This window comes from Musca domestica, unplaced genomic scaffold, assembly GCF_030504385.1.
Source record: "Musca domestica strain aabys unplaced genomic scaffold, Musca_domestica.polishedcontigs.V.1.1 48, whole genome shotgun sequence".
NCBI classification, from domain to species: Eukaryota; Metazoa; Arthropoda; class Insecta; order Diptera; family Muscidae; genus Musca; species Musca domestica.
The window spans coordinates 2,210,014-2,237,094 of NW_026712340.1; the positions used below are offsets into that span (position 1 = coordinate 2,210,014).

Genomic DNA, 27,081 nt, shown 5'->3' on the forward strand with positions numbered 1-27,081 from the left:
TTTTCGATTTTAGTTTGTTGGTTTTTTTTTATTAAATCATTTCTCAAAGAAGTCAATATAATATTATTCGTATACTTAAACAGTTTGTTGGTAGCGGACGAAAAGCAAGTGTATGTTATACTTAATGGAGAAATAGTAAGGAAGAAAAAAACATATATCTATTAAAAAAAACGAAATAAATTACTAATTGTTTCAAGTGGATAATCTCGTTGGTTTTGTGACCATAATATGACTGTTATTTCTGCTGAAGATAAGGTGAGTAGTGAATTGAATATGTTTGATTTTTTCAGCAATAAATATATTATACAAAGAGAAGTCCATTCAGGGGCAGCGTTTTTTTAAAAATAGTTTAATTTGGCCTGTTTTTTCTTTTCAATTGTACAATAGCGTTATGATTTTAATTAGCAAACATACACAAGTATTAACATTTAAAACGGTTTTTTACTCGCATATTTTTTTTTTAAATATTTATATAAATACATATGTATATATTAAAGCATTAAGTCTTGAATTTCTGGTTGATTTTTTTTCTTCAGCTAGTCTCTATTACTGACCAAAATTCATTAGTTAGTTGTTTTCTTTAAAATACCACAGATTGATCCACCAATTTATAGCCTTGTCCAGCAAAACTTTTGGGAGGATAACACACAAATAGGCCCAATTGCATTAGGGACAGAATGCAGCCCAAGAAATTGGGTAACTAGGGAAGAAATGTATTATAAAATTTAGAAATTTGAAAAAATATTATCACAACTCACCTGAATAAAAGTATCGGAAATGATGACACCATAGATTAGCCACTGCACCGATACTAAAAATGACATAATTATCAAGGGGAAAGGCATACTTTCCGAGTTTTTAACTCGTATCACATGTAGCAGATTTGTTAAGGGGGCAGCAAAGAAGGTTACCGTAATAATACAACAAACAATGCCTGTTTTAATGAGAAAAATAAATCAAATCAATATTTTTGAAATATGAAATAGGTCTGTTTTACTTACCCATAAAATTTTGAGCCTGCTCCGTCTCTGGTATCGTATTTATGTAAAAGGCAATGCCACACAATGCGGTCAGCACAAAGAGGAACATTTTGACATAGGCATTTTTATTTACAGTGAAAACATAATAGATTAAGGTATAGATCAAAAACAGTGTCACACCAATACAATTGACCAATACCACACTGTGTTCATTGCTTAGCATGCCATAGAGGACCCAATAGCTACATCTGCAACATTACATATTTAAAAGAATATTAGATCTTTGATGTATTTTAAATTCGAAATAGGATAATCGATGATGTTACAACTCGATATCAAACCCATGTCGTGGTAAAACCTACGCAAAGTGTGTAAAACATAAATAAAAACAAGCTAAAGAGTATCAGTTGGTTTTGCCGACAGATTTATATAAAAGGTGATGTCTTTACCCGTTTATTCAAATATATTTTGTCAAATTTTTGATTATTACCGATGGAGTAGAACAATATTGTCCATTTCGCTTATGACCTTAGTCTGATATAATCATTGTAGGTGGCAGCTTTGGATAATGTGCATATACTTTTTGAAAATGCTTAACTTTCTTTGGAATTCACCAGAAAGTGTGGGTCAACACACCCCAAGTACACGATTTTTGAAGAAAATCACTGATTTATTACGCATGTATTAGCGTTATAATTATTCATAATGCTAAAAACTGGGGAAGGTACCAGCGGGAGTGGGCCATAAATTTTATATTCAAATAAGATCTCCTCTTGGTAAAGATATTGTAATATACAAGATTTGAAGAAAATCGTTTAAATATTCCCCATGTATTGAGAGCTATAACTATTCAAAAATTTGACTATTTGTGGGGAAGGTGCCAAAAAGAGAGGACCGCTTTATCCCATTTTCACACTCTATCTTATAATGGTTAATATATCGGGATGTGCGAAACTTATAGAGCATCTGATGCATTTTTCGCATTTTTGGGGGCGTTTTAGATATTCCATACCCTTTGTGGGGAAGGTATTCAAAGGAGAGGTCCGATATATCCCATCTTCACATCAGATTTAGTGTTAGTAGAAGTAAAAGGATGTGTAAAGTATGAAGAGAATGGCATGTTTATTTCGGATTTTATGATCGTTTTGGTTATCCTAAACCTTGACCCTTTGTGGGGAAGGTACCAGAAGGAGTGGATTGATATGTTTCCTCTTCACATCAGACATTGGGTTATTAAAAATATTGTGATGTGCGTAATTTAAAGACAATCGGACTCTTACATCACATTTTATAAGAGTTATAATTATTCAAAGTTTTGACCCTTTGTGGGGGAGGTGCTTGATGGAGTGGACCGATATTGTCCATTTTCGCACCTGACCTAGCACTGATGCAAATATAAGGATTTGCAAAGTTGGAGTCAAATTGGATTATCCATTCTCTTTCTGTGCAAGAATTTTTTGAAAATTTCGACCTTTTCCGAATTCGATCTAATATTACGATGTACCATGTTTGGAGCAAATCGGATACTACCATCGAGAGTTATCGTACGCACCAGCCAGGCAGACGGATGGGCGAACGGACGGACATCGCTAAATCGACTCCAAATGTCGTGAAATGGATTTGGTCTTAAGAGACCTAGAGTCTAAAGCCTTTATTTCGATGAGACACGTTTTGGCCGTATCAAATGATATATATCCTCTGTGGCCATATGGTTGAGGGTATAAATAACCATTTTGAAGGCGGAAATGGAAGCATAAAAATTTGAATTGGCTAGAGGGACATCGCTTTTAGGCTATGAGTACTATTTCCACCATTCTCAAAAGGATCATTGATTCCTCTGTTTGGTAGTTTGAGCAGAGACGCGGTGGATGGTGATATCGAAAGGTTTAGTAGGGGATGTGGGGTGGGCTTCGAGGACGGCATTCCTACTGTAGTTGTTGATGGCATGTGTGACTGATTCAGTATGAATGGTAATACGACCAGCCTCATGAGGTTCTTGATCTAGAGGTCGTTTCTTATAGCGTTGGACCCCCTCTCTATACCGTATATGGCTATACTATGGCGTACGGGAAGTACTTCGTCTCATCGAGTTGATGGTTATTTGTTAAATTATAATGCATTGGTATTATGAAATAATTTAAAATCTGTATCGAAGACTTCAAATATCATAGTTTTTCATTCAGATTTTAATAATACTGATTCCTATATCACCAACTCACTATCCCCTATTAGTGCCAACAGTTCCGACCCCATTTCTCAAAACCTTTGAACTACGCTTAAGTCAATATAAATACTATTTGCACTATTCGCCTACAAAGTGATGGCAATAGTTAGTTGTTATTGATTGAACGTTTGCTTACGTTGGCACACACATGCATGGGCCATGTCATACGATAATTGGGTAGGAAGTTCATTGATAAACACAACATCATAACATAATCCACTTACGACAAAAAACCGCATATAAATGGAAATCCTGACGAATCTCCAGTACTTTTCTTGCTAATATATTTACGGCAGATGACCCTAACGGAAAAAAACATAAAAATCATTAATAATTTCATTGATTAACAATTTAATTTATTCAAATCACTTACGCTCCGGACAAATACTGCAGAACCGTGGTCACAACAGCTGTAGTCTCCAAGAGTGCAATGAAATTTTCCACACTCTTCATGTTCTCGTCCTCTTATTAGGTGGCGCCAAATTTTCCAATATATTTTTACACTTTCCTTACAGCTTGATTCCACTATTTTCGATTTGGCGTTTGAGATCTTTCAAATATCATATTTTGTTGAAGTGTTTTCTTTTTGGTTTTTTATTATCAATTTAAATCTCTTTATAGTTTTATTGCTGCCTCTTTCCCTGAAACGACGTTTGTTTCTTTTATCAGAAATTGATTTCAGATATAGTTGTTTAAAAAGAAAAAAAACATTTTATCTTGGCACTCACCAATCAAAACACACAAACTACAAATTGTTTTCTGTTGATTTGTCAAATTGGATGTTGTTTTTGCTGGTTTCTCTTTTGTTTATTGACGTAGCGCAAAATGTCGATTTTCCATTGGTAATCGATAAAGTCATCTTTTACTCGTAGAGTTGCCGTAGTGTGGGTTTTTATACTCAATACGCCATAGCAAAATTAACAAAGGAGACAAATCGGCAATTGTAACCCTTTGAACTCAACTATCACAGCGTTACCCATAATTCGACGTACTCAGTCGACATATTTCACCACACAAGTTAAATACATGTATTTATATAAATGTACCTAAATACCTCGGGAATTTGAAAATTTTGAATTTGCAAAAAAAATGATATAAAAAAGTTTAATTTTTGTAATTAAAATTATTCAATTTATTGAATTAAAAAAAATCAATTTTTACAACGGCTTTATTTGGTAAATTCTAAAATATGGACCTGGCGTATTTGGATGATACGGACGTACAAAACATTTTACCATAGTGGGAAAGTTGAATATTTGGCATATTTTGTAAAGAAAAGAAAATTGCAAAACTTGTAGATTCTTGCAGGTACTGGAACAAAGCATAAATTTTATGTATGTTAGGTTAGGTTAAAGGACGCGCGATTGCCGCCACTCGGAGACCTACTAGTCTATTGTGTTCACCCTAGAAAGAATAATAAAAGAAAGGAAAGGGTGATGGAAGAGAGTGAAGATAGAATTATAGAGTGTGATCTACGGCTAAAAAAGTTGCCGTGTCATCTTTAGCCACTTGAGTCTTCTGGCCAATTGAAGAATTACTGTAGGGTCAGTGTTAGAAAAAGAAGACAGATCATGTGACAATAGCTCCCCCACCAACCTGTGTCTCACGTTAATGAGTGCTGGACAGTGGCAGAGCAAGTGTTCGACTGTCTCAATTTTTTTATCCTGGCAGATCCTACACTAGTCAATGTCATCGCTATCCCATTTCGAGGTCATTGCCCTGACCTGTGATGATACCTACCACAATTTTTAAATCAAGTTTCGACAATGACAGTAGCGATTTTATTCTCTTCTCCGAGAGTATGGGCCAGATTCTTTTGGGCTGGTACAACCCCTTTCGTGCAGCCATTTTTGTTGGATTCTCTCAGAATTGTGTCTATAAATAACCGGTAGGAAATGGCACAATGGTGATTTAACCGAGTTGTTTACTTCAATGGTAGTTAATTCGGATCCTAGCCTGGCCAATTCGTCTATAATCTCATTGCCTGGAATATTATAATGACCAGGAACCCAACAGAGCTTGATGGACAACCCAGTGTTTTCCCAAGGCTTTTCTGCAGGTCAAAACAACCCTAGACTTAATGGTGTACGAATTTAAGGCCTTCAGTGCCGCCTGACTATCGACGTATATAGTCACCGGACCGCTAACCTCACTATTCCTCGTGACCAGCAGGTCTGTGGCTTTTTTGACCGCAAAGATTTCCGCCTGGAATACGCTACAGTCGTTTCTAAGCTTGTAGGATTCACGAACATTAAGGGTATCACAGAAGTCACCAGCTCCCGTTCCACATTCCATCTTTGAACAATCGGTACAAACTGCTATGCCGCGGAAAGGTGGGTTGTTACGAGCCCAGGCGTCCCTGTTAGGTATGTGTATGTCAGGTGGGTCAAAGCTCAACCGTGGTGAAATATAGTCACTTGCGTTGGCTTCCACTCCCAAATTCCTTATACGACTTAAAATCGCAGAATGTCCAAATTGGTTCGTTTAGTTCTCTGAGTCGAAGAGCACACCTGATTGCCTGTTCCTCTACGTGTCTGCTTAGTAGACTTAAGCACTGTAAGGTGTCCAGTGCTTCTTGAGGTGTGCTCCTGAAGGCACCCGTTATTAGTAAGAATGCGGTCGTAAGTAAATAGACTTCTTCAGGGAATGCCACCAGACTAGAGCTCCATGGGATAGTATGGGGCGAACAATTGACTCATACACCCATTTGATGATGTGTGGTTTGAGGCTCCAGCTTTTACCTATGGAGTTCTTACAAGAATAGAGTGCGATCAACTTAGCTGGCGGTCGAGGATAGTGCCAAGGTATTTGGACTTTGATGAAAGATTTAACGTAACTCCATCTAGCATCAGTGGTATAAATTAAGGACATTTTCTTATCTTCGTGAAGAGGGCGAGCTCTGTCTTTGATGGGTTCACGCCTAGTCCATAAGATCTTCCAATCAGAAATTTGAAACAATTTCGGTCTATAATGTCGCTTAAATCATCAAAATACCGAATATTGATATTACCCTATTAAGTTCATAACCTCCCTACTGGCAAAACACACATGTTAGCCTTCTATCTCAATTCGTTCGAAAGATAGTGTGATTACAACAGACAGATCGACGGGCATCGCTAAATCGACTCAGAATTTTATGCTGATCAAGAATAAATATACTTTGTTGGGTCTGACATGATTATTTCGAGGAGTTACAAACGGAATGACAAAATGCATTTTTCATTTAATTTCAACGTGCTCTACATAGTCGAATGCCTTAAAGTATGCTGCACTTAAAAGGAAGTTGTCACTCATATTGGTTAAATGTTTTGCTGCTAATTTTTTTGAAACAAAAAACCAACATTCAGTATATTTTATATGTTAGCAATTATTTATTTATATAAAAATAAATACAATTTTTTCTTGTAATTCATAAAAAACCTTATATTAAAAAATTAAATTACTAAACCACTGTACTTGCAAGCTCTAAGAAAGTTTTTATCGCTGCCGAACAGAAGCAGCAGCAGCGCAGAACAGCTGTTCAACGGCGTTGGCAGCACAAAAATACAAATGAACGTCAAAGAAAGTCTAAATATGTAATTGCTTTGCTTGCAATCCATTTTCGTACTGTCTGTTCGCGAGTTCAGTGTGCGTTCTCGGTTTTCCTCTCAAATCTATAAAAAGAATCATAAATATGATAAATATATAAAGAAATACAAATTTTGCATAAACTATGTACATAATTATGACAAAGTGTAAAACAAAATATTTTATTAAGTGAAAAAACACCTTTACTCAGTGAAGAGAAAAACGGCCGAGGGCAGAAAACAGCTGTTCGTTGGTCCGTGTGTCTCGTTTTGTCTTCCAGAAAAAAAAAAAATAAATACACGTGAAATATTTTCTCCTTGTGTTTTTGCGTTCCTTCGTTTGGTACATACATACATATACTTGCTTGCCTTACAACACAACAAAGTAAAAACGCCGAAAAGCACACATACATCCACGCAACAGATTTCTATATTCTGTTTATAAAACACAAGAAAAAGAATATAAAAACAAAAACCCCAACAACTATGGATCACAATAGCCACCACAACGAAGAGTCTCATCAATTGTATCCGAAAGGAGAAAAAATTGAAATAACTGTCCGAAATGACCATCGAAGCAACCGGGACATTCCTTCGACGAGTAAAGTTACAAATTTGGAGGTAGGTTTGCATTCCCACCATCGGCGAGTTCGTTGTGTGTAAAAAAATGTAGTGAAAACCTGTTTCTTTTTTTCCTGTCATGAACTTGCAATGAATGTTGGTGGCTGGCTTACATGTGTACTAACATGGCATGTTTGTAGTTCCCGCCTACCTACCCTAGCCACTAGACAAGTTAAAAGTCCACATATATTTGCAAAAAAAGCGCGAACAGTTAATTGTTTACCTTTCACAGTGAGTATTAGGGTGGTACTCATTCCGGTTTAAATCTACTATAGTAAAGACTTTTTTAAGATTTTGTCCAGAGGTAGGCATTTGTACTCGAAAGGTAGGTCTAAGACCAGGGTTAGAGCCAGATCTATTAAACTGATATTGATATTGGTATCATTAGAAAGCTAATGGAAATATGGAAATACAAGTGGTCACATAATTATAATATAATATAGCTTACTCTCAAAAGGTGTGGGTACATAAGCAGCTCAAAGTCTTCGTATGATATATTTTGTGACATATCATAAAGGGATGCCAGAGCCCCACTCGAATCCTGTCGTCGTTTCCTCTTATATTTTAAAATTAATACGCCTAGCCATGATGTCAAGCTGGTTGTGTACCATCACCTCAACCTTTCCAAATATGTTTGCGCTTGTGTGTTTTTTTTTTGTTTTGTATTAGCGTAGCCCGTATTAGACATACCTAGAGGAGAAAATCCCTAGTCCGACTAAAGGCCGGCTACACTTTCCTAGAATCTTGGTACAAATACCTTGAAACCTACTGTATGAGGAACTGAATATGCAGCCGAGGGATAAATTATTCAAAATTGTAGGAACCATACTCTAAAGCATGTATAAATAATCTGAAAAAGTCAATGTTATCTTCAATAAATTAAGTATTAGGAGAAGGGGCATCAGGACATCACTAGCCGCAGTACTTGGGCTTGCAGACAAATAAATTGTTGACATTCCACGAAGCAGGATTTTAGCCAATATTGGTACTTTCAGAGCAAGCCTTTCTATAAAAGTATCTTCCATAACTGACAATTTTCATGCGACAGTATCAGCGAAAATGCGAATATTTCAAATTGTCCTGGACTTCAAGCCATATTAACTATATTTATATTCGAAATAATAAGGTTTTTATTTTATTAACGCTTATCCATTGGTGTAGATTATATTGGTAATGCGCATTATTGCTGATAAACTTTCGGTAAAGATCAGTGTTTTCTTTAGGGGCTTTATAGTTATATTTATGGTTTATAATAGTCCCCCTAACTTTGCCAGGGAAACTTGAGAAATTGTTTTAGTTTTTAATATGTTGTGGCGAAATTATTTTTGGACGCATCCCTTAAAATTGAATTTCAATTAATATGGTGCTCTGAGTTTGTCTCGCATGCTTCAATGGAGGCGAAACAGTACAGTGAGAAACGCACTGAAGTGTAGGTGAAACTACACATCGTGATTCGCATTATGATGGAAATTGAGTAGGAAACTTAAAACCGGCTGCAGAACCTTCTTTATCAGCTAGTTTGTAAACGCACATATCTTAATGAAAAAGATCCCAAGATCCAAAAGATCTATAAGCCAAGAAGCCTTCTATGGAAAATGTAGAGAACAAAGCAACCCAGTGGGGCATAAAATGGATGATGAATTAGCTCGAGGTGGTTCCCAGTCCATTGATCTACCGATTGGTGAGACTATCAAACCACACCAACAAAAGGATTCCTTGATAAACATAAGGAATTAAAGATCTCTGAATGAAGCAGCTGCTAATTCCCGTGAAACTGTACTGGAGGCGAAGCGGGACAGTGAGAAACGCACTGAAGGGTAGGTGAAACTATCCGCATTATGATGGAAATTGAGTAGGAAGTTTAAAACCGGCTGCAGAACCTTCTTCATCAGCTAGTTTGTAAAACAATAAAACGCACATATCTTAATAAAAAAGATCCCAAGATATATAAGGCAAGAAGAAGGAATTTGTAAATTCATTAAAATCTGTTTGGTCCCAGAACAAAGCAACCCAGTGGGGCATAAAATGGATAATGAATTACTTCGATGTGGTTCCCAGTCTATTGATCTACCGATTGGTGATGCTGTCACCGTCAATCAAAAAAGGCTACCTATGATAAACTTCTGATTCCCGTGAAGCTGAAGCTAAAACCTCAAAACGTCTTAACCATAATCCGATATTTTGAAGGTATAGGCTCAAATTTTAAGTCAGCTGTAAGTTGATATTTTGGGCTAGTGTATAGTTTAGCCAAAGGAAAAACGGTCCTATAGTTATGCCCTCTACCTTGTCATTCCGTTTGTAACATCCCTAAATCATATATATTCATAATCAACATCAAATTCTTAATCGACCTTGCAGGCAGACATCTGTCTGTTGAAATCACGATACAGCCCACATTATTTCAAGTAGAGCTTCAAAATATGGCACATGGATTTGGTACCAATACCGATATTCGGTATTTAGGTATTTGTAGTTCATAATAGATTCTAGCTCCAGTGGAGAAACATTGTGTGCATAGGTCTACGTTTTTTTATAGCACCCATATAATGGTACCCCCGATATTCAACATTTTGATGATTTTTGCACATTTTTCCACGGATTTGTCTAAAAATTGGTATTTGTAGTTCAGAGTGGGTTCTAGTTTCGGTGGTACATTTAACTATACCACAGATATTCGGTATTTTGATAATCCTAGTCACATTTACCCATGAAATTGTTTCAAATTTGATACTTAAGAAGATTTGGTAGATGACAAGCCTTAAAGTATAAAAGTGCCTATATAGGTTACCGTTTTGGTATGGCCCCCATGTAACGGCCTCACCCACTTTATTTTTTGAAACGTTTAACAGCATTATCCAAACAGTATTACTGGTATTTGTAGTTTAAACAGGGGACAACATTCAAATTCAGGTACTTGTATATAAAAATGTTTTCTTTACACAATGGTGGCATGTGGTTGACATTTCAAGATCTCTTTGCGCCATATTTTCAAAAAGATTGAATAAGTAAAAATGCATTTTGAGTGAACTAAATTTTTGTTTCAACTCCTATAAAATCTATATTGCAAATGATAGGGGGTATATTTATAATCCCACGAACCGATATTTGTACATAGTCTGTATAAAAGTTCATTATCATTTAAGGTATTGCTGGGTGCTGAATTAGATAACAATGAATGAAATAAAATACATTGATTACTCATATTCTGTTGGCGTTGTTTTGGTATGGATATGCATAGCATTTATCGTCAATGTGATTTTAAATGAGGGCATTGGAGTTTGAGTTCTATTGTTGTCATTTTTTTTGTAATAAAAATGTATATAAATTGGCTCGATATCATATGATCTTGCACCATTATATATTTTTCAACAATTTTATTACAATTATATAGATGAATAAACTTGAATTAAAAGAAAACAAAAAAATATATACATTATTTTAAATTTAGCGTATTTTATGATCCACTAAAATTTTAATTTATTAAGTACCATGTCTTCTAATTACATAAAATATTACGGATTTCGTTTAGATGGCCCCCGCCTGACCCTAATACTATTTCATACAATAAAACGGCACGTTTTTTTCCTGTGAGCCCATGTTGTCAACTTGAAATCTTTATTGGATGATACAAAGTAAATTGGGTCAATAATAAAAATTCTATATTAATCCGAATGTCTGCCATGGTTTTTGATTTATTATAATTGCCAAAAATATCATTAAAGGAGGCTTTATTGCTGATAACATTTAAAGTCTACAAGAAATTAAATACCACATTATAGCAATCACGTAGGAATATATGTTTGTGTACGTCACTCAAAACGTGACTTTTGTGATCTGCTGTCCGATTCAATAATAATAATTATTATTGTTTTTTTTTACAGAAACCACGTTGGGGTAAACTCTTAACATTGGTTGGTTATGCGGCAACATTCGGCTCAGCGGTGCCCGTCGGTTATTGTATTGGTGTTATCAATAGTCCTGCAAGTGTGAGTTCTTTTTTTTTGTGTGTGGTTTTATATATTTCTAATTTCCTTTCCATTTTCCACAGTATGTTAAAGCTTGGTGTGCTCAAAGTCTTTTGGAACGTTATGATGCCAATATCACACCATCTGGTTTAGATTTATTGTGGGCCTCCATTGTTTCGATATTTTTAGTTGGCGGTGCTGTGGGTTCCTTGGGCGGTGCATGGGCTGCCAATAAATTTGGAAGGTAAGGAAATATGTTTTCATTGAATTTCAGATTTTAAGATATGGAAGATATTTTCAAAAACATACACATTTGATATGAGAATAGTGTAGAGAAGAAAAGATGGTTCATCTTAGCTGGAAATCAAATGTTCTGTTATAGTATTTTTGTAAAGGTCCACCTGAATCCAGTTCTTTAAAAAACTGCCAACCACATTTTTCAATCAATTTGCCGCCAGTTTGATGCTCTTATCAGGAGATAAGAGATATTCTTTGTTGATTTGGTTAGACAAATTATCTTGGCACTTGAAAAATGTTTACCCCCCATTAAAAACGCTTTTATAACCTCTGAATACCGCAATTTTCTTAACCATGGGAAAGGTCAATGTTCAGAATGCAGAGAGTTCACCAACCTTAGTTCATGGAACTGCCCAACCATTTTGATATTCGCGTAGGAGAAATGATTATCCGAGAAGAACACATTTCTAAACAGCGGAACTAGTGAATGGCGTGATGACTTCGAAGTTCCAAACCTATCAATCTCAGAGTCATTGAATTGATAGGGGATAGGGAAGTTGGTACAGGAGCACAAGAGAAAACTTATGAATAGACCATTAGAAGTGTTGTAACATTAGAAATGGCATGAATAAACTGTGGGTAACAGTTAAATCACTGTCGAACCCTGAGAAGGAGGTTAAAAGGGCCACATTCATGTTCGATGACGTAAAGGTGTCTGATACGAAGAGGTTCGCTTGACCCCTTTAATTCGCCTCGAAGTGGGAAAATGGACCGGTTGGTCCCGCAGCTGAAGCCAGGCAAAGATGCCAGCAAAGGCAAGTCATTCAGGCCGATTAAACTTTTGTCGGCAATAGCAACGATTCTATAGGCTTTACTTCTCCACATTAGAAGAAACTATCCTGTTGCCGATGATCAACATGGTTTCTGTCAGCAGCACAGTACAACGTATATAAGCCAGAATAGCCAGGCTCTAGAACAATAGTATTGGTATCATCTTCTTGACGAATGGTTGGATAATCGTTGGTAGAGTGAAACAGAGAGTTCCCCAAGTTCGGATGATATCTCCGGAATTGTTTACCTTTTCGGAATTCACTAAGGAACATGGCGTCGGGTCCTCTCGTCGATGTCATATTTGTCAGATTGAACACCTATCCCGATGGTTACTGCTGCCTCCTTCCACGCGAGGAATATACAAATATCCATCACTAAATCAACGAACAAAGCCATTACCACAATAACTGCGATGAGAATATAATTCATGTGCAGGTAGAGGACACTAACTACTCAATAAAAAGCTGGGGGTCACATTGGACAGTATGATCAAGACGTCCGTGCAATGCACAGGTATCTCCGATAAATTTAAAATCTTATAAAGCGATATACCGGTCTGTGTTTAGATACGCCGTTCCAATGTGGGCTGCGAAAACAAGTTATTGCAATCTAATGGATAAGTACTTTGACCTACCAGATTGCCAAACTGAGGACGTCAACTGAGTACAGCCTCATGGCTCCAGTGGGCTATTTAAATGGAGAGACGAAGGTTCTTCCCTTACATCAGTATAATCATATGCTTTCATTGCAGTACCTGATTGTGTGTTAACGCGCGAGTCATCCAAACCATTTTATGGTGTATAAAACTTTCCCACACAGACGTGTCAATAAGGACCTGCATGATCCAAAAAGGCAGGTCCAACGATATAAGAGGGATGTAGAGACCGATGTAGTCATCACAACAATATGAATGCCGTCTTCGAAGTCAACCCCCTTCCAATATGAATGCCGTTCCATTTCAGAACGTCAGTAGACACACAAGGACAGTTTTGGCTCAACTTCCTTGGATTGTGCAGTCGTCTCAATTTGTATTGGGGGCGAATACCCACACCACTCTACATCTCTTTACCCAACTCACTCCAGAAGATCATTGGCTACAGCCTATTAGAGTTGACGATTTCTTAAAACTGGATGTTGAAGTAGAACTTCATTAGCAGAATTTAAACACCTTACATATCTTACTGCTACAGTAAGGACAAAAGGGACTAAGCGGACTTAGGGTGAGAATTTACTTTTTCTCATGTTGATTGATCCATGCTGTCAATGATGCTCTGTTGTAAATCTCTGAAATAAATTTTTGCGAAACGCACTGAACGAGGTCAAGAAGTAATCTTTCTCGGCACCACTAATCTATGCCGTATAGAGGCGGGAAATTCTATAAAAATATAAATTAAACCCTTCCGGAGATAACATCTGCACCAGAATTTAACGAATTCGAATAATAAATCCTAAAAAAGTGAAAAAGCGAATGGCTGAGCTAATGCAGCAATTCTGAAGTCATTTTATAAACAATATAAAGGTTTCCCTATTTCATTTGGTTTTGGAGAGGAGCGCATAGCAAAAACTATATTGCAGGAAATAAGATTTCTAATGCCAATAGTCGGCTTTTAATATATACCCGAAGCGATCAAAGTAAATACGTTGCTTTGTGATGACCTCTGTTTTGTAAATGGAACTTTGTCAACAGCATTCTTATTATAGGCTTTATTAGGAATTGCATTGTTTACTTTTTCTAAACAAAGCATTTCTTCCGACTGACGTCAAAAAAATAATAATATTTATAAAATAAAGCAAAATTCGCAATAAGTTGTTGCTTGTGCTGCACTTTACTGCAAGCGAAAAACACATTCTTTATTTGCATATGAATTTAATCGTTTGATGATCTAGAACCATATAATACAGATTAGCAGCGTGTACCCTTATCACCTTCATATATCAGCAATGTAAACATGATTACCAATGAATTTTTACGTAAACTGGAATTTTTCCAGGCAGTCTAATTAATTTCGGAATTGTTTAATTATAATTGTCTTTATTTGATTTTTTTTTTTTGTTACAGAAAGGGATGCTTTCTTATCAGCGGTTTTCTATTTGCCATTGGCGCCATCATGTTCTTCTTTTGTCGCATGGCAAACTCGGTGGAAATGCTGATATTGGGTCGCCTACTGGTTGGTTTGGCTTCCGGCTTGACAACAGCCGCCTTACCAATGTACCTAACGGAAATTGCTCCCTTGGCCTGGGTTGGTACTTTGGGTGTCTTTTGTGCTGTGGGTGTAACTGGTGGCGTGGTAGTGGGTCAAGTCTTTAGTTTGCGTGATGTTTTTGGCACTGCCGAGCTGTGGCATTATGCAATGAGTTTTTATATTGTCATCATATGCATATGCTATTTGCCGTCGTATATGTTCCCGGAAAGCCCTAAATATTTGTATATAGTCAAAGGTGACCGTGAGGGTGCACGACGTGAATTGACCCGTTTGAGGGGTGCAGATGCTGTTGATATGATTAATCATGAAATTGAAGAAATGGAAATTGAGGCCAACGCCAAGGTACAGACAAGAAGTTTTGGTTCTGTTTTAAAGGATCCTGCCCTACTGTTGCCTTTGATTATTGTCTGCTGTTTCCAGGGTGGTCAACAGTTGTCGGGTATTAATGCGGTAAGAGGGAAATTAAATTGTATTTCATTTATGGTGGGTATTAATCTGTTTTGTGCTTTTTTAGATATTTTATTATTCTGTATCAATATTTGAAAAAGCTGGTCTTTCTACAACTGATGCAGAATGGGCTAATTTGGGTAAGAATTTGAGAATTTTTTATATTAGATGACTTTTATATACTGTAAACAAGATTAAAATGTCTTCTCACAAAAGGAATACAAATGGATTTTAAAATATTAATATTCTAATAATCAATAGATGTCTCTATTTAAGTCTATTATTGGGTAAAGGAATAAGGCAGGAATCCGGAATTTTTTTATTTAGGCCTCTGATGTTGTCAGAAGTTAAAATATAGAGGAAAAGCGTCCTATATATGTACGTAAACTACTAAATAATACTAAATTTGGTATTGGGTGAAGTATTATGGCTGGAATCATGAAATTTGTTATATATTTCTCTGTTTGTGTCTGAGGTTAAGATATGGAGGTCATTTTGCAAACGTGTTCTATATTTGTACAAAAAATACTATATGATACTAAATTTGGTATTGGGTGAAGGAATTAGGCTGCAATCCCGAAATTCGTTATTTAGGTCTTTGTTGGTGTCTGTGGTTAAGATGTGGAAGTGGTTTTGGAAATGTGCCCTATATTTGTAAGAAAACTACTTAATAATACTATGATTGGTATTGGGTGAAGGAATAAGGCTGGAAACCCGAAATTTGTTCTTTAGGTCTCTGTTGTTAAGATATGGAAGATATTTGTAAGAAAACTACTTAATAATACTATAATTGGTATTGGGTGAAGGAATAAGGAAGGAATCCCGAAATTTTTTATTGAAGCCTCTATTGTTTTTAAGAAGAACAAATGGTTCCAATAGGAGTTCTTGGATAGACACGTTCTTGGAAGACACGTTGTTGTGTCAGCAACACATGTATGTGTTAATTTTTGTTAATCGGGTTCTCAGTTCTAATTTCTTGAACTAGAGACTCTCTCAAAATGTTGGAACTCCCTCTCTAGATCGTGTAAGTTTTTTCTGATACACTTGGGTGGCAAGTTTTATCCACAATACGACGGTTTCGATGATTCTCATGGTAAAAGCCAAGCAGGTACTCAATAAATGAATATGACTATGCTGCCGTACTGGAAGAACGAGGAGACTTAAAGAATTTTTCGAAACGATTTACAGTTATTTTAGTAGATAATATAAAACTTTTGGAGAAGACAAGCATATTTTCTGTCTGAAGACGATTAGGTCTGCTAGAAGCCCAAAAAGTGTCCATGTAGGACCTTATGACCTTCTCACAATAATTCAATTGGCCAATGGGTAGAAGAAGACTCATAGCTCTTCCTTGTATTTTAGTAGATAAACATTTTCTGATAAAACTGATTTGCAACACCGACATAATTTCTTGTAAAAGATTAATAAGTGCTCTTTAATAAAGGAGACGTTTTTTTCGAGGGTCAACATGTCTTATAGCGATATGCAAGTCTTCATAATGATGATCAACAGTTCTCACAGATGATCACATATTTCACATGGGTCTGGTTTTGAAAGACCGATAATAGTGTTCGGAAAACATTCTTAAGTCAAATTATTTCTATTGGGTCAATCATCTTTAATCTTTAAAATTAATTCTTATTGTTTTTTCTTCTATTTTCCTTTTCAGGTGCTGGTTGCCTTAATTTAGCCACCTCATTCTTGGGACCCGTGCTAATGGCCCGTGTTAATCGCCGTCCACTAATGATGTTCTCTAGTTCGATTTGTGCCGCTTTCCTATTCGCCATTGCCTTTGTTCTTTATTACATTGTGAGTGAACTTCAACTTGCGATTTATTGATTTTGAATTTAATTGCTGTCTATTGATTTGTTTGACTGTCTATTTATAGGAAGCGGCAAGTTGGTTCCCCATAGTTTGTATTGTCTGCATTATGGGCTATATATTCTTCTATCAATTTGGCTTGGGCCCGATACCATATTTTATTGGCACTGGTAAGTTATAACGTACAATAGCTGATATGTAATTGTAAATGTTTATAAGGCAACGAATAGCAAAGCTAAATTATTTTGCCATAAACTTATCATTTCGGTTTTTTTTTCAATGACTTTGGTATTCCTTTGATTTTCAAGCTATTTCTCTTTAGATTTGTTACTACCTGTCTAAACAAATAGTATTCTTTTGATGAATGCAATATTTCATTCAGGCAAGACAATATTTCATGTACAGGGTGAGATAAAAGAAACTACAACAAAGTCAAACGCCATAATTTTACATTTTTTTTTTAATTTTATCGAAAGAAAGCAAAAAATGTCGGAAATAGCTTCAAATTTTAGAATAAGTTTAGATTGGTTCAAATTGGTCATCTTTGGCACGAATTATGGCTTCCAAACCGACAATGAAACCGCCCGAATGTTGCTTTGCGGAATTTTGGCCCATTCCCGGCGAAGCGCTTGCTTGAGGTGATCGACACTTTGGTATTTTTTAGTGTCAACTTTGCTTGTCAAAATACTCCAGACACAATAGTCCAACGGATTGGTATCCGGAGATTTTGGTGGCCCTTGTGCACTGGAAATGAAGCTAAGAAACTCATTTTGTAACCATTATTGGGTGGCACGTGCTGAGAGCGATGGTGCTGAGTCCTTGTGGAATGTCCAAGGTTTGCGGCCAAAATGTTTGCGTGCCCAAGGCCTTAATACACCCTCCAGAATATGTTCGCGATAGTATTCGGCATTTATTCTGATGCCACGGTTGATTAATACGAGCGGAGAGTGGCCATCGGCTGTTTTGGCGGTCCACACCATCACCATGGACGGCGCTTGAGTTTTGGTGGCCAACCGAAGGTGAACATTTTCAGCTGACCTCTTTGGCAAATAAACACGATAATTTTGTTTGTTTACAAACTGCTGGACAACGAATGCTTTCTCATCGAAGAAACCCAAATTCGACAGTTCACCACTTTCGGCCAAACGAAGTAACTCTTTAGCTCTTTTGAGTCTATTTTCTTTCTGCTGCTGTGTAAGTTCTTGCACTTTTTGGAATTTTAATGACTTTACCCCGAGCTAATTTTTCAATATTTGACGAATGGAATATTGCGATGTGTTCAGCTCACGAGCCATTTTTCGGATAATGCGACGCTGGTTTCGATCAAGTCGCTTCTTTACTTTTAGAACCATTTCTGCTTATGTTGCTGTTTTCTTCTATCCACTTCCTTGACGTCGGCTCCGCAACCAGAATCACGGTAACGATGGTACGAGACACAAAAGATTTATTCACATTTAAATGCTCGAGTGCTATAACGATAGCCACTTGTGGTTTTCCAGCCAAATATATAGAAATCACACTGTCACGTTTGAATTCCATCACGAATAACTTTTTTCTGGAAAATTCTCACCAAAATGCTACGCTTGTACTCTTGTAAACAATATAATGACCTGTCACTGGAATAATTTTAACAGCTGTCGGACGAATGGCTTAGAAATGACAGCAGTCTAAAGTTGGTTGCTGTTTTTTCATCTCACCCTGTATTTGTAGTGCATTTTTGGTTATTATAAATTTGGATATTTTTTGTAAGTCCCGGAAAAAGGAAAAATAGAATATCTTGCAAATAGATAAAAATCCTTTTGTACATTTTAAATATACATAAGATCTTATAAGTATGTTAGTGGTATCCTGCAGATTGAAGATTTTCCATTGTTCCCAGTTTTCAAATAAAAAATTACTGTTTATTATGTAGGTCATAAAAGAAGCCATCTGTTGTACACTGCTGCCTTCAATTGAAATTGATCTATTACTCAGGAAAATCAACAGTTTATTACAAAAAAATCTCTTCGGACCTCTTTAAGGGGTGGCAATTGCTTTTAATGCAATTTGTTTATTTAACCCAATCACCTTCTGTTTAATTTCTTTGTGACTGATACAAATTTATATTGCTAAATAAGTTTGCATTCGAAGACCAAGTTTTCGTTTTGCCACATTTATGGAGGCGTCGCGAACGACAACAATGCTATGTAAACAAAAATTATAGCAACACACTACGACATCATCACAATTCAATTAATAACTTTTATATTTGTTTATACAAAGTCCATAAATTTAATTTCATTCATTCACGTGCTTTTCTTTGTCATGTCTGCAGTTTTGGTTTTTTTTTTGTTTGAAGTCATGTGTCTGTCGGTTTCTCAGTCTGCCTACTTTTGTGGCGCTGGTACTGGGGTGTTACTACTGACCAAGCGTATTTATGTGTCAGTTTTCAATTGTGTTCTTAATGAAATTGATTGTTGTTGTTGTTGCTGAACGCAATGCATTCAGCGAAATATGATACATACGTATGTATTTGTTGTGGGGGAAACAATGGAGGCGTTTAGGTTGTCGGAAAACAAACGAACGCACAATACTAATTGCTTTGATTCACTTAAGGAAATTGTTTCAAGGTTAAGGTCACACGATCGTTTCATTTAAGCTGTGGCCAAATTGAACATTCTTTTCATAGCTTTTGATATCTATTATTAGATTGTATTAATTGGGGTCATTGTGCACGAGATTGTGTGTGTTTAAAGTCCAATTGAAAAAGAGGACGGACTGTTTGTTAATTCTCGTGATACAAAAGAGAATCACATGTCCACTGGACCAAATGAAGACATGTGAAGCGTGTGAACTTTTTGGTGAGCCAAAAACCAAGACGCAATAAGTAAATTAAATTTCGTCTGATGAAGATAGATGATTGCAGATTGTTTATAGTGAAGTGCAGTAGGATTTTAATATCGTAACGAAAGGGGATTCCCTTAATAATATGGGTTCTCCTCATTATACAACGTGGCAACGTGAAGGGTGATGCCAATGGTAGACAATTACAAAATCATGATATAGAGTTAGGTTAATAGAGTTCAACCACAACGTTGAGTGTGTGGCACATAATGTGTCTATCATACAAGACTATGGTGATTGTTATGTGGTCTTTGTCGAAATTAGGCATCCGAGTTTGACGTCGCTGAGATGTAGTGGGTCTACATTGGTCTGCAAGATTGTAGCGAAAAAAACTGTTTTGTCTAGCGCTACTATATGTTTGCGTGTTGCTTTCTGCAAGTCTGGTTCCAACCACAAGTTTAAAAATTCTTCTACCTTAATAAGCAGTAACCAAAGATCTCCATGAGTTAGATAGTTTACGCAAGGCAATTATAAAGTCTAATATGAATTTAGACGACTGCACCATGGTGAACGTAGTTGGTCGAAAACTAACCTGTTTGCCAAGTCAGCCGACGTCCTTCAGCTGCAATGAATTGGAATGGACTCCAAGAATGTCGTTCATACTATAGTTGTTAATTACAACGGTGACTGTTTCAATATGAACGTTATTCAAACCTGCCTGATAGGCTTCTTGATCTAGAGGATATCGTCAAGGCAGGTACTGCATTGAAAGCCTTTAGTTATGCTGAAGTGCCTAGTGTAGATGGTCCACTGGTGTTGCGAGGAGGCATCCCGTTGCAGATTTCAGGGCGGCATTTTGGCTAGATCTTCCATTGCGTTGCTCCAACTAACCTATATCTTTATAAGAGGTCAACAAGGTATCCTTATCCGCGCGTTTAAAAAGGCACCAAGCTTCGCAACATAGGTATTCAGCTTTACACATATGTAATCCACGGGCGATCCTACGCCATGATCGTCAATCAACCGCATGGTTCAATCTTAATGACCTTATTTCGAAGAAGTAGAGGCTAAACAATTTAGGAAATATCATCCCTGCTTGGGAAACTCCATGTTTCATTTTTAGGGGTCTGGACTTCTTATTCCTTATTCCACGTACGACTAACATCTACACGTATGGTTGACGTTTCAAACTCGTACGGAGATTGATTGACAGTATAAAAGGGCTTTGGGATTGACAACTGGCATTACTTGTTCTGATTAAGTCTTTGACTAGGATGTGCGTGGATATGGCGTGTTATGCTGTTGTCGTTCTATCCTGGGGACGGAACCCGTGTTGATTGTTGGTAACTGATAACTGCCTTTAAGACTGGGTAGACCTTAACGACCAAGAGTCTTCGGCGACAAAAGCAAAATCGCCTATGCTGTCATTCTTATCTGGTTTTAGTACTGGGACTACCCGGGCCTTTTTTCAAGCTTGGGGATGAGGTGGTCACCTGATGACTTTTGTCAGGTACGTCCGTACGTCCGGGCCCAACGTTTTACATAGCATGGCGTTTTAGATGATATTTGTCACATCACCCATTGTAAATTGTGGTGGTACCGTCTCACCGAGAAGAGATCTAAAGCTACACACACCTTTTCAGATCTGTCACTATAACGTCGTTAAACGTGGCTGTGGTCCAAGGATGTCATTTAATCCTTACCCACAGTTTACTCATATCGATTCCAATGTTACAAAACTTCAAATGGTGTAGCTACTCTTTCCTATTGTACTCCTTTACCAAACGGTTTCGCTGACTCTTGGATAAGTATACTAGGAACGACGGAGCTCATCATGCTCATTCCCTGGGAACCCACCAACATCCGTTGCACCTGTAGAACGCAGCTTAGGCAAATTTTTGTCAGCAGACCTGCTAAACTTATATAATATGTAAGACAAGAATGGTGCAACCACTTTTATTTGCATTCGATTCAAATTGATGGTAAAAAACTAAAAGCCACCTAAAAAAAAACTAATAGCCACCTAAAAAAATTCCACCGTTTCGGAATTTCTCATTTGACATTCCATATTTAATTACCTTGAAATTAATTCATCTCATCTTTTCATTGGTCATTACAATTTTGTGCATTTCCGTTCAAATTGATGTACAGTAAGACTCTTGACATGTGGACACAGATGTCGCTAAGAATTTATTCTCATATGAGATGGGACAACACTGAGGTTGGGTTTAAAATATGCCGTTTTTTACATTTTTTGTGGTGGCCACTGTGCCGTATATTCCCAATGTAATTGCATATTCATCCGGCCATTTAGGTTTTTAATGGTCACTCCTGTTCTTTTTTTTTTTTTGGTTTAATATTCCACACTTGTTAGCAATAAATTTCAAATTTCATCATATGCTGAAATGTCGTACTTAATTGCATTTTAAATAAACCTGAAAAAAATTTTTTGCTTTAATAATTTCTTTTTCTCTTTTCTTGTTTTTTTAGAACTTTTCGAAGTGGCGCCTCGTTCTGTTGCCATGTCCATGGGTAGCTTATCGTCTTGGGCCTGTAACTTTATCATTGGCATGGCTTTCCCTTCGCTGCAAAATGCCTGGGGTGCATTTGTGTTCTTGCCATTCTCCGTAACCTGTGCACTGCTGTTTGTGCTAACGAAATTCTATGTGCCCGAAACCCGTGGCAGAGATCCGTCCGAAGTTGCACCGTTGGTGTCGAAAGGTTTTAAGTCGAAAGTTAAATAAATTTTAAGCTATAGATAGATTTTAATTTACTTTAAAATATTTGTGGATAGGAGACAATACCGGGTTTTTTAAATTTAAACTTTAAAGTACACAACACATGCTAAGCTAAATTTAATACAAATTAGTTCAAATTATCAATATCACTATAATTCAACTGTCGTGTTCATTGACAAATGTGTGTAAACATCTCAAGGAATAGATTATAAATAAAAGAAAAAAAAAAACAACATTTGGCAAAAATAAAATTTTGTAAAAAAAAAACAAAACGCATAATGTGCATTATATCTAGGCTTAATAAATTTTATTAAAAAAGACATGGTGATAATTAGAAAAATCAAATAAACTTCAACTAACATGTTCATGTTTTTTTTATTTTTTTTAATTTGGTGTAAACTTAATTAAATTTATTTTGTTTTATATCTAATGTATAGTACAATGTTATTTATAATTTATTTTTTATATTTACACAACAGTTCTCTATTAAGCGAAATTTCTACATCGATTACGTATATGAGAAATAAATGATACATCCTAATTGTCATACAATGTAAAACGTATCTTAAATTTGTCTTCAAATAAATAATTTATATAAAAAAATTTAGGTGGTTTTAATTTTATATTTTTTATACCTTCAGCCATATGGCTAGAGAGGGTACATATCATTTGATACGGCCAAAACGTACCTCTTCAAAATAACGGTTTTTGGACCAAATCCGTTTCAGACATTTGGAGTTGATCTGGCGATGTCCGTCCCTCCGTCTGGCTAATTGCTGCGCACGATAACTCTCGTAGGGAGTATCCGATTTGGTCCAAACTTGGTGCATCGTAATATTAATATTAAACATAGATCGAGTTCAGAGATGGGCAGTATCGGTCCACATCTTCTGGTACGTCTCCAAATATTTTCAAAAATTTTACTGCACAGAAAGAGAAAGTGTAAGCCGATTTTACTGCAACATTGCAAATCATAATTTTTGCTTCAATGCTAGGTCAGGTGCGAAAATGGACAACATCGGTCCACTCCATCAGGTACCTCCCCCACTAAAGATCAACATTTTGAATATTCACGAAGCTCAAAATTTATACATCTCAATATTTCTATCAACACAAGATCTTTTATAAATATGATAGAGATCGGACCACTCCTTCTGGTACCTCCCCCACAAAGGGTCAACGTTTTGAATAACCAAAAAGGTCATAAAATCCGAAATAAGCATCCGGTTCACTTCATATTTCACACATCTCGTTATTATCCACTAACACAAGATCTGCTATGAAAATGGGCTATATCGGTCCACACCTTCTGGTACCTCCCCCACAAAGAGTCAAGATGTTGAAAATCCATGAAGCTCATAAAACTCGAAATTAACATCCGATTATATTCAGACGTGGTACATCTCAATATTTCTATCAACACAAAATCTGTTTTAAAGATGGTAGAGATCGTACCATTCCTTCTGGTACCTCCCCCACAAAGGGTCCAAGTTTTGGATAGCAAAAACGATCTTAAAAACCGAAATAAGAAACCCGTTCTCTTCAAATTACACACATCACAATATTTAATTATTAACTATTAACCAAATGTCTCGTGTGAAGATGGGATATATCGGTCCACTCCTTCTGGTAGCTCCCCCACAAAGGTCCAACATTTTGAGTATCCATGAAGTTCATAAACCGCGAAATTAACATCCGATTCCATCCAAACTTGGTACTTCTCAATATTTCTATCAACACAAGATCTGTTATAAAAATGTTACAGATCGGACCATTTCTTCTGGTACCAACCCCACATAGGGTTCAAGATTTTTAAAAATCAAAACGCTCAAAATAGGCAAAATAAGCATCCAAATCCATCCATCCATCTCCTCATATTTCCTATATACAAACATTTTTGGCAACCCCTTCTTACCTCACCCACAAAGGGTCACAATTTCCAATATTAATATCTGTCATAACTTGCGAAACAAGTCGGTGATTCTTTACAACTTGCTATATCTAAATATTTCTCTTAACCGGAAATCTTATAAGATTATGTAATTTATCGGAATTTATGATTTCGCATAAAATTGGATGTAAATATTCGATTTCCTTCCAATTTTGCACATACCAATATTTTTATCTGTATTAGATGAAGTATGGAAATGGAATACTTCGGTCCGCTATATCTGTTGCCTCACGCATATTACCACATTTTCCAAAATTTTGGACATATCTTATATAAAGTACAGGTAGTAGTCAATATAGTCCAAATTTTTCATGTTGTAATATTTATATCAGTGTTAGGTCATATACGAATTGGTCAATATTGGCCAACTGCTTCGGAACCTTCGGAAGAGTCAACAGAGTGAATAATCATAAGTCAACGCTGGGGTATACAGGGTGAGATGAAAAAACTGCAATCAATTTCAGACTGCTGTCATTTCTAAGCCACTGTTAAAATTATTCCAGTGACAGCTCATTATATTGTTTACAAGCGTACAAAAGCATTTTGGTGAGCATTTTCCAGAAAAAAATGTATTCGTGATGGAATTCAAGCGTGATAGTGTGATTTCTTTATATTTGGCTGGAAAACCAAAAGTGGCTATCGTTAGAGCACTCCAGCATTTAAATGTGAATAAATATTTTGTGTCTCGTACCATCGCTCGTTACCGTGATGCTGGTAGCGTAGCTTGACGTCAAGGAAGTGGACGGAAGAAAACAGCAACTTCAGCAGAAATGGTTCGAAAAGTATAGAAGCGACTTGATCGAAAACCGCGCCGCAGTGGCCGAAAAATGGCTCGTGAGCTGAACATATCGCAATAATCCATTCGGAAAATATTAAAAAAATGAGCTCGGGGTAAAGCCGTTGATATTCCAAAAAGTGCAAGAACTTACACCGCAACGGAAAGAAAATAGACTCGAAAGAGCTAAAGAGTTGTTTCACTTGGCTGAAAGTGGTGAACTGGCGAATTTGTTTTTCTCCGATGAGAAAATATTCGTTGTCCGGCAGTTTGTAAATAAACAAAATGATCGTGTTTACTTGTCAAAGAGGTCAGCTGAAAATGTGCACCTTCGGTTGGCCATCAGAACTCAAGCGCCGTCCATGGTGATGGTGTGGACCGCTATAACAGCCGATGGCCACTCTCCGCTTGTATTAATCAACCGTGGCATCAGAATAAATGCCGAATATTATCTCGAAAATATTCTGGAGGGTGTATTAAAGCCTTGGACACGCAAACATTTTGATCGCATACCTTGGATATTCAGCACGCGCCACCCAAGAATGGTTACAAAATGAGATTCCTTGCTTCAAGTTAAAAAGCAGTAAGTTCGACCGGGCCGAACTTTGAATACCCTCCACCATTTGGAACGAATTTGGAAATTTTCAAAAAATAAAGTCCTTAAAATATTATGTTAAAATTTTAAAAATACCGAATATAGCCGTTATATTGGGGTCTATACGACGTGGACCTACATAGGCCTTGTTTGTCATAAGCCATTACCATATTGAAATTCGAAACTTGAAATAAATGGTGAATAATGTAGCTAAAATCATCAAAATATCGTATATAGGGAGGTTCCGTGATATCGGAGCTGTGCGAAGACCTGGACCAGGATAGACAATTTTCTGTCACAGGCTATAGCATCCATTACGAACGTCAAATACGAAATCTCAAAAAATTTCGGTAGGTATTGTACCTACCGAATATAGGGAGGTGCTGATATATGGGGCCTATACGAAGACCTGTACCCGCATAGACAATTTTCTGTCACAGACTGTAGTTTCCATTACGAACTTTAAATACGTAATTTGAAACAATTCCGTTAAATAATGACGCTAAAATCATAAAAATACCGAATATCGGGAGGTATCGTTGTATGGGGTCTATACGAAGACGTGGACCTGCACAGATAGTTTTCTGTCATAGGCTGTAGTATTCATTTCGAACTTCAAATACCGAAGTTGAAACAATTCCGGTGAATAATGTCGGTAAAATCATCAAAATACCGAATATCGGGAGATACTTATATATGGGGGCTGTATGAAAATGTGGACCTACATGACCCATTTACGAACTTAACCTGCCTACTGGAAATATAAACACGTGTGCAAAATGTTAGCCTTCTATCTCAATTCGTTCGATAGATAGAAAAAGACAGACAGACGGACATGGCTAAATCGACTTAGAATTTCACGCTGATCAAGAATATATATACTTTGTTGGGTCTGACATGAGTATTTCGAGGAGTTACAAACGGATTGACAAAGTTAATATACCCTCCATAGTATGGTGTAGGGTATAAAAATACCAAAGTGTCGATCACCTCAAGCAAGCGCTTCCCCGGAAATGGGCCAAAATACCGCAGAGCACCATTCGAGCGTGTGACGGTTTCATTGGCCGTTAGAAGGCTATAATTCTTGCCAAAGTTGACCAATTCTAACAAATCTAAACTTATTTTAAAATTTGATGGTATTTCCGACATTTATTCCTTTCATTCAATAAATTTAAAAAAAAGATGTAAAACAACATCTTTCAATGAATGATTTGCGATTCTCATATATTTGTTATTGTATATTAAATTGAACTCCTTTAACTTGTTACAGAAAGTCATTTTCGAAACGCTTTCCGATCGCATA

General features: G+C 36.6%; 2 protein-coding genes and 1 long non-coding RNA gene across 5 annotated transcripts in view; 1 reads left to right on the forward strand and 2 right to left on the reverse strand.

Moving 5' to 3' along the window:
* On the reverse strand, window positions 1–4,145 carry LOC101896450 (sugar transporter SWEET1). Of its 2 annotated transcripts, none has more exons than XM_005179952.4 (6): window positions 3,933–4,145; window positions 3,578–3,845; window positions 3,429–3,506; window positions 1,002–1,228; window positions 759–934; window positions 1–700 (listed from the first exon to the last, which is right to left on the reverse strand). In XM_005179952.4, the coding sequence occupies exons 2-6, from the start codon at window positions 3,655–3,657 to the stop codon at window positions 581–583; spliced, it is 681 nt and encodes a 226-aa protein (XP_005180009.1). In that variant the 5' UTR covers window positions 3,658–3,845; window positions 3,933–4,145; the 3' UTR covers window positions 1–580. The 2 variants fall into 2 exon arrangements, with proteins under 2 accessions (XP_005180009.1, XP_019891088.1); XM_020035529.2 differs by having other exon boundaries at window positions 3,578–3,863.
* LOC101896162 (solute carrier family 2, facilitated glucose transporter member 1) lies at window positions 30–22,761 on the forward strand. Of its 2 annotated transcripts, none has more exons than XM_005179951.4 (8): window positions 30–255; window positions 11,273–11,377; window positions 11,440–11,600; window positions 14,484–15,078; window positions 15,143–15,215; window positions 16,745–16,884; window positions 16,964–17,066; window positions 22,210–22,761. In XM_005179951.4, exons 1-8 carry the CDS (start codon window positions 229–231, stop codon window positions 22,461–22,463), a joined length of 1,458 nt encoding a protein of 485 aa, XP_005180008.1. In that variant the 5' UTR covers window positions 30–228; the 3' UTR covers window positions 22,464–22,761. The 2 variants fall into 2 exon arrangements, with proteins under 2 accessions (XP_005180008.1, XP_005180007.1); XM_005179950.4 differs by lacking the exon at window positions 30–255 and adding an exon at window positions 6,843–7,391.
* Window positions 6,803–27,081, reverse strand: part of LOC131804704 (uncharacterized) — a 20,819-nt gene continuing 540 nt past the window's right edge. Inside the window, exon 2 of the long non-coding RNA XR_009343231.1 lies at window positions 6,803–6,857. This is a non-coding gene — a long non-coding RNA (uncharacterized LOC131804704). The remainder of the gene's footprint in view (window positions 6,858–27,081) is intronic.

Excerpts from the sequence above, each read along its gene's own strand:
- LOC101896450 (XM_005179952.4), bottom strand. The coding sequence starts at position 3,657 with ATGAAGAGTGTGGAAAATTTCATTGCACTCTTGGAGACTACAGCTGTT. Across the intron at positions 1,229-3,428 it reads TTTATATGCGGTTTTTTGTC|ATGTAGCTATTGGGTCCTCT; the intron begins GTAAGTGGATTA and ends GTAATGTTGCAG. Across the intron at positions 701-758 it reads TTTCCGATACTTTTATTCAG|TTACCCAATTTCTTGGGCTG; the intron begins GTGAGTTGTGAT and ends TTTCTTCCCTAG.
- LOC101896162 (XM_005179950.4), top strand. The coding sequence starts at position 7,257 with ATGGATCACAATAGCCACCACAACGAAGAGTCTCATCAATTGTATCCG. Across the intron at positions 7,392-11,272 it reads GTAAAGTTACAAATTTGGAG|AAACCACGTTGGGGTAAACT; the intron begins GTAGGTTTGCAT and ends TTTTTTTTACAG. Across the intron at positions 16,885-16,963 it reads CCTTTGTTCTTTATTACATT|GAAGCGGCAAGTTGGTTCCC; the intron begins GTGAGTGAACTT and ends GTCTATTTATAG.